Raw genomic sequence first — 8,220 nt, 5'->3', positions numbered from 1 at the left:
AATGGGTCACTAGCTAAAAATCTTGTAGTTTTGTTATAAACAAACAAAATTGATCATAAAATTGAATACAAATACATATATACACATAAAATTTTATAGAGTTTGTTACTATTTTGAAAAATTTTATCCATATATATACATTTTGTGTACAGTTCTATAACCATTTTTGTATTCTTAGACTTATTCAAAATCTGAAGTTATTGCTGTTATGTGATTCAAAATTTCTTTTTGGCCACTAATTCAATAAACATTTTTGTATAGGACATCTATACATGTGTATGAATTCAAAAAAGGATCATATGAACAAAGCATATCCAACCTCAAAAAGAATGAGAATAAAAAAAGACCAATGACAACAGAAAATTAAGACAAGAAGTATAGTTATTTTGATTTTTTTGTAAATTAAGACAAGAGAGCAATGACAACAAAGAACCTTCACGCAGAAAAGATAAGAGTCTCCACATAGGAAGTAAATAAAAACTCCACTTAGAGATGAAATCTCAGCTGTTGTTTTATACGAATAAAAATAAGTGAGAAAAAATGAGAAAATAAACACTAATAAACAAAATGAGACACAAATATACAACTGACAAAATATAAATTGAAGCAATGTTTCACCTCTACAATTCCTTCTATCTTGGGAAATATAAATTGGCAAAAATGAGAGGGCTGATTTTTATAGGAAAATGTCACTTATGATATAAATGTCACTTATAGGAAAATATAAATTGTCTTTTGACTCCCACAACTTCCTTTCACCAAGTGTCTGCCTAAACAAATCCAAATAACGAACACAAAAATAAAAGCAGGTTAATTTACAAAAATCAAATCAACACTGAAATGTTATCAAAACAAAGAAGAAGAAACATGGAAAAAGAAAAATTTACATTTACCGTGCACAAGAGCATGATGTTAATCGTAATAAATAATGGAAAAAGCATAACACAAGAGTTCCATAGACAGTTTTGTCCAAACAAACCAACATTCTTTATGTGTTATAAGTTTTTTTCTTAAAAAGCTAAAAAATCCAAAACATAAGGTTTATTTTAACTCATATTTTAATTAAAAAATGAATAATGATTGTTGGATTACAATTACTGATTACTTAAATAAAGTTATTTCCTCACAAGTAATTGTAATTGAATGATTTAAAATTCATATAATTATTTTAGAAGTAAAATTCGATATATGTATATTGTTGATATTTTAATGTTTATTGTTTCATTGAAGCAAGTATATGGCAACTATTCTAATTATTTTCTACTGGGGGGGAAACATAATTCGGGATCCCGATGAAGGTGTGTCATATGATGTTGAGCCGAAAAGGATATATGGGGTGCAACTTGGCACCACACTTAGCAATTTGGAGGAGATGTTTATGTCCAAGGTGGCAAGTTACAGGGAAACTGTCCGATTGATTTTCAAATGTAGATATCCTTATCACCGGTGGCAAGCAACCAGCAAATACAAAATATTACCGATCAATGACGATGAGGCGTTGAACACCGTATTAAGTATCGGTAGAAGTTTCCAACCACCAAATTATTTGGAAGTGTACATTGATAAAGAGATTGTACACAATGTCCCGAATATGACAGATGGATACTCGTCCGTTCATTACATTGCTGACACATGGGATTGACATGACAGCGTTTTAGTCTCCTATGTATGAATCAAATGAATGTTATGCAGTGGGCTACACACAACAGACATTTCAGGGCCATGGTGTAGAATCAAGTTCACATGGTGGATATGAGACTGAATTTCACAATAACACAGAAGATGTGCCCACCTACCGCCATCATACCACTCCAGTTGAAGTTGCTGGTAATATGGCTGAAACGGTGAATTATGTGCAGTTTGCTGACAGTGACATATACGGTCCTGATGTCGCCCTAGACAATGATGAGAATGAAATGTGTGATGAAGAAAATTTATTGGGCGGATCAGATGATGATGATGAAGAAGATGATGTCGACGCTCCCGTTGACCTTGACAATGCCCCCATTCCACCTAGACTTGAAATCCCTTTCTATGAAAACATTCACATGGGTGGTAATTTTGACATTAGTAACCGCGATGTCGTTCCCCGTAACCGAATCTGGAACGCTGAAAATCCAGAGTTGGACAAATTGATGGTTTTCGTTGATAAGAAGCAACTCGTACATGCTGTGAAATTGCACCATGCAACAAATAATCGAGAGTATAAAGTCGTAAGCTCCAAGCGAGACGTTTGGGTGTGTGCTTGCAAGCATGATTGCAGATGGTGGTTGGGTGCATCTCTTAGTAGGAAACATGGTCTTTTTGAAATAAAGCAGTATAGGGGTTCTCAGTATTGTTTATACCCACGAATGAACAGGGACCACACTAATATTAGCTCCAGTTACATTGCTTCTCATCTTTTGGGACAAGTTGCGGTGAGTATACAAAATAAATGTTTACATATATATATATATATTTGTTTGTTTATAGTGTTCACACCAAAATAATTTGACTCATAAGTATTGTTGTATGCAAAATGAACTTGATATGTCAATTAAGAATGTCATCGAAGATATCAAAAAGACCATGAACTATAGTATATCATACAAGAAGGCGTGGCATGCAAGGGCAAAGGCAATTAGAATGGTATTCGGGGATTGGGATGAATCATATAGGTTGTTGCCTAAATTCATGCATGCATTACAAACATCTAATCATGGCACCATTGTGCAATGGAAGTATAGATATACCGGAGGTACAACCATTATGCCCGTCTTCCACTTTGTTTTCTGGTCTTTCAAACTCGTCATCGATGGATTCAGATATTGTAGGCCTGTTATAACCATAAATGATACATTCTTATACGGGAAATACACTAGTGTGTTGCTTGTAGCAACGATTGTCACTGTCAATGGCAAAGTATTACCGCTTACATTCGCTGTTGTCGACAGGGAGAGTTTGGAGTCTTGGTCGTTCTTCATTTCAAATATCAAGGAACATATTTTCATGGATCGACAGGGAGTGACTTTGATATCTGATCGAGATGAGAGTATTTTAGCTGCTGTGAGGCGGTATTGACTGAATCTCTCACTCCAATTTGTTGGATATCATCAACACTGCCTTCGACATGTTTGTAGTAACTTTAACACTAGGTTAAAAAATAAGGAGCTGAAACAACTTCTATGGAAAGCAGGGAGTACTCATCAACGACGATAGTGTAATGGTTACTTAGAACAGATACAGGCTATTAACCAAGATGCCATTAATTGGGCTCACAAGATGAATCCTGTGGAGTGGGCCCTTGCGTATGACGGTGGATATCGGTGGGGGGTATTAACCAGCAATGATGCAGAGTGCTTCAATAGCGTCTTGAAAGGAGCAAGGAACTTACCTATCTCAGCTATGGTTGAATTTACATTTCGGCGGCTCGTAAAATATTTTGACGAGATGGGAGCCCAAGCTGAAATAGATGTACGAAATGAGTTCCAATACCCTAAAGAGATGCAAAAAACTATTGAGGATGGCATCGCAAGGGGAAATACTTTCAAGTTGATATCGTATGACAGGTTAGCTTGTAATGTAAACTAAATTGTTCTTATTATGTTGTGAAGTTAAGTACACCTAAAAACGTGAACTTGATTAGTTTGTATCAATATTGTCTGATAGACCCTGCCGCATATTTGAGGTGAAAACATCTTTTCGCCATGGACGAGGTCGCAATACACAAATTGTGCGGATGAATCAACCCACGTGCAGTTGTGGGAAATATGAGATAAGACACTATCCATGTTCCCATATGCTCGCTGTAATGTCTGAATGCGGTGACAATCCATTCGAGTACGTTGATCTAGTATATAGACTTCCTGTATACATGAGGGTTTGGGAAACTAAATTCAATCCAATACCGCATCAAGATTATTGGGATGATCCGCAGTGGACCTTAATGCCTAATGTACTTCGTCTGCGAGAAGTAAAACGAGGTCGTATATCTATGTCTCGTATTCCGAATGAGATGGATATATCAGATAGGCGTTTGACCGCTCGTTGCAGTGAGTGCCAGCAGATAGGTCATGACAGGCGAACATGTCCGATGCGACTTGATCGATGAAGACTATGTAATACTTACATATTTGTGATATCCCTGTTCCGTAATATGTTAATTGGTCCTTAATATGAGTATGGTTATGTGTTTAATATGACTTTGTGTGCCATAATGTGAAAATATGTGGTTTTGAATTTCTATCTGTTCCCCGTAGGAATATATGTTTGATTATCTGCTTTGGAAATTAAATTGAAGGCCTTATCGGCCACAGAACCCGAAATTAATTGCGCCATTGTGATTAGCGTAATTTTTAGAGCCTACGGTGAAATTTAATTGAAAACTGATTTGGATCAAATTAATTAGATTTAAATGTTTGTTATATTGGTTAGTGGACTTATTCATAAGGCCATATACACTCAAGCTCTTTTTTAATCAACTTAGCTGATTATAAACTCTAAGAAGAGAAGAGAGGGTCGGTTAGAGAGAGAGAGAGAGTGTAGGAGATTGAAGGTTTGGTCAAGAAACTTGGAGATTTTGGAAGATTACTCAAGAATTTGCTGTAGATTGGAAAAATTGAGCCTCTAGGTAAGTGAATCCATGAGCTTAATGTGTAATTTTGTGTATTCAAAGTTGATTAATGATCAAGAGTGAGGATTGAAGTGGAATTGAGTTGATTATGTTGAATTGAAGGTCAATGTATGCAAGCATGTATATAATTGCTATGAAATTGCATAATCTAGCATGTAATGTGTGAATTGTGAAGAATTGAGCATTGAAGTATACATGCAAGCATGGTTTTGTTGATTTTCATGTTCATGAGCATCATTGGTGCTATTTGAAATGGAAATGAGGTCAAAAATTGACATGCATGTTTGATTATGGAAGATATGAAGCTTGTGTAAAGTTTTAATGTATGAACCTTGAGTTTACAAAGAAATGTGGATTAATTTGGAAGAATTGGACCATGATTTTGAGCAATTGACCTCACCTTGCTTATATGCTCATATTATATAGTGTGTTTGCATGTTTTGGAACCAAATTTTTGGGTTTTGAACCTTGGAAGGTCGGTTTTGAGCTCAAGAACACATTCTAGAAAACCCAGAATTCATGGTGTCCGCTCGAGCAGGAAATCCGCCGCTCGAGCGTAAAATGCGAGCTCCCAGCATATTTTTGCAGGCATGGCGTCCGCTCGAGCGGGGAACTCACGCTCGAGCGGGGAGCCATACAGTGAGGCCTTCCGCTCGAGCGCCAAAATTAACGCTCGAGCGTAATTTTCGCATAACCAGTACTTTTGCAGGCCTCAAGGGTCCGCTCGAGCGGGGACCCTGTTTTCAAAAATTTTGAAAATGCATTCTGTGTTCTGTTTTCCGTTCCCTTTCACTTCTAAGCACTCTTAGGCATACATTAAGCATTGTAATTGAATTATAGAGACAATAATGAAGCCTAAAGAGGAATATGTGAATTAAAGAACGGATTGAATTATTTGTAACCCATATGTGTTATGTGATATGTAGGATCAAGCTCCAGGGCAAATCTACAAGCCGATCACTGTGAGTAACATCTGTAATATATTATTGTCCAATTGCTTACTTCTACGTTAGTTTTGTAAAGTTCGTTAATTTGAACGGTGGACAAAGTTTGATACGAAAGTTTGAAAGGCCTAAAAGGCCAGTTTGATATGAAAGTTTGAAAGGCCTAAAAGGCCAGTTTGATATGAAAGTTTGAAAGGCCTAAAAAGCCAGTTTGATAGGAAAATTTGGAAAGACCAAAGACCAGTTTGACATGAATGAATTGGGCCCAAGGCCGTCTGATGTATGATGTTCCAATGCATTTTCTTTATTTGATATTATTCACTGGGCTTTCTCTTACGCTTATTCATGTGTTTGTAGGTGAGCCAAGAGAGGTCCAGACTTAGCCCCGGTAAAGTCTGTACGAAACGACCGAGTTTTGGAGAGTCAGCTCATGTGTCTCACGCGCGAGACTCGTCTTCGCCTTTTTGTCGTTTGTTCCATGTTGTCATGTTGGAGAAGTCTTTGTATATGTCTGTATATAGTTTTCATGGGTGACTTAGTTTTGGATGATCCTGTTTGTACAGAATTTTATGGTATTATATTTTTGTTGTGAGTTATTAATGTACGTATGTGTGGTTTATTTTAATGTGCCATGTAAGCACAGCTCTCTAGACAAAGTTTTAAATTTTGCTCCCGTTTGGCCCTTTTTACTCTGTTGAGTTATGTTTGTCTCGATTTGAGGCCGCAGGTAATCTTGTTATTACTGGCCGGTTATGGCCTAAACCCATAGGGGCGGGTTCGGGTCGTGACACATATTATAATAAATCATTTTTTAATTCTTTATTTGTAATAGATCATTTAATTCTTTATTTTTTAATTCTTTATTTGTAAACGGGGTCGTACATTTAAATAGATCATTTTTTATTTGTAATAGATCATTTCTAATTTTTAATTCTTTATATATTGTAATTGTTTGATTTCCTTGAAAAAATTTACAAGTAACATACTAAACAAATAAATTAAACTAACTATGTATGCAAAAATATTTAACTATACCACATAGGCCTAAGTTTTTTATTGTCTACTTGATTGAAAATGTCTATTACAAAATTTTAGTGAAAATCACATAATTCTTCTACCATTTAAAAATTTATTATTTATGAATAAATTAAATATTTTCGAATGCTGCAAGCATTTTTTACATTTACAATTTATGAATCAGATCTACGTAATTTACAAATTTTATACTTTATTGGAACTTTTACCATTACAAAATCAATAATGAAGTTTTGTCAAATATGCCATAAATGTATAAATGTAATTAGTAACCTCTTATTGAAACAAAAATTTTCATTCAATTTTTTCGCAAATATTTATGTAGGAAAACTATCCACATGTTACTGATCATTATTAAGCTTATGTAACTGAGACCCTAAAATTATTTTGTAAAAGATTTCTATTTTAGTTATAGCATAGATAACGGTAGGTTCTGTTGAATTGCTTATCATATTTAATAGCACATAAATTGATAAATTTAGATTTTAGTGAATTGCTACCATGTTAGTGGCACACAAATTGATAATTTTAAAATAATCGACCACATTTGTTTTTCAAGTTGTCATGTATGGAATAATTAGGGTTTAATTGTTATAGTTAAATTACATACTCACCAATACAGTTTTTTGAAATAAAAATTAATGACATTTTAGTGAATTGCTTCCATATATGGTGTCACACAAATATAAATTTGTAAATAGTTGAGCATACTTTTCTTTTACAAATCGTAATTTATGGAATAATTACAGTTTTCCTGTTATGATTAAATGAGACTTTTATTATTATGATCTAGTATTTCACTTGTACAGGCTTCGTGGCACATCTACCTGATTAGGTCCCACTTTTCAGTCATCCACATCAGGCTGACAGTATATGGGAGGATCCGGTATGCAATAACGTTTGTTGGACTTTACGCTTACAATGAAAATACCCTGCATTTTGTTTTATATTACGTGATAATGCTATAATTTAAACTAGTCATTCTGTTATGCAGGACGAGGCACGCACTGTAGTGACATGCCGGCGGGGAGATTCCAGCCTGTGGGAGCATCCATTGGATCATAGAGTCTTGCAGTGTATACTATGCATGGGATTCTATGGTGTCTATCATATAGGCCATATTAGACTGGACCACCCACTCATCACTGCTCTCATCGAGAGATGGCGCACAGAGACTCATACATTTCATTTCCCGATCGGGGAGGCCACCATCACATTGCAGGACGTATCTGTCCTATATGGTCTACGGATTGATAGGCGAGCTGTTACTAGAGTTGACCCATCATTGACGAGGGAGCAGCGGATAGCCCTATGTGCTGAGCTATTGGGAGTAGCACCTATACCTGCAGACTTACAGGCAGGTAGACTGAGGTGAGGTGGCTGTCCGAGCAGTTTCAGGACCATCTTCCAGATCAAGCTCCAGATGAGTTAGTACAGCAGCATGTCCGAGCATATATTCTGTGGCTTATTGGGGGGTACTTCTCCCTGATAAGTCACAGAGCCTGCTCAAGCTGATGTACTTGCCACTGTTGAGAGACATTAACGCGATCGGCCAGTACAGCTGGGGCGGCGCGACTTTGGCATGCTTGTATAGAATACTATGTTGAGCAGCTCAGGTGGATGCGAAGG

The 8,220-nt window shown here is 36.1% G+C and overlaps 1 protein-coding gene across 1 annotated transcript; it reads left to right on the top strand.

Annotated features, from left to right (window-relative positions):
• The first annotated feature begins 2,698 nt into the window (after positions 1-2,698).
• On the top strand, positions 2,699-7,966 carry LOC145807262 (serine/threonine-protein phosphatase 7 long form homolog). The gene is made up of 3 exons (XM_082905219.1): positions 2,699-2,737; positions 7,427-7,477; positions 7,586-7,966. The coding sequence occupies exons 1-3, from the start codon at positions 2,699-2,701 to the stop codon at positions 7,964-7,966; spliced, it is 471 nt and encodes a 156-aa protein (XP_082761345.1).
• The last annotated feature ends 254 nt before the right edge of the window (positions 7,967-8,220 follow it).

Source organism: Camellia sinensis, chromosome 14, assembly GCF_055761805.1.
Source record: "Camellia sinensis isolate YWXY chromosome 14, ASM5576180v1, whole genome shotgun sequence".
In the NCBI taxonomy this organism is placed as follows: Eukaryota; Viridiplantae; Streptophyta; class Magnoliopsida; order Ericales; family Theaceae; genus Camellia; species Camellia sinensis.
Note: the sequence above shows the minus strand (reverse complement) of the source record. Positions and strands in the feature narration are given on the sequence as shown.

Excerpts from the sequence above, each read along its gene's own strand:
- LOC145807262 (XM_082905219.1), top strand. The coding sequence starts at position 2,699 with ATGGCACCATTGTGCAATGGAAGTATAGATATACCGGAG. Across the intron at positions 2,738-7,426 it reads GAAGTATAGATATACCGGAG|GTCCCACTTTTCAGTCATCC; the intron begins GTACAACCATTA and ends CTACCTGATTAG. Across the intron at positions 7,478-7,585 it reads ACAGTATATGGGAGGATCCG|GACGAGGCACGCACTGTAGT; the intron begins GTATGCAATAAC and ends TCTGTTATGCAG.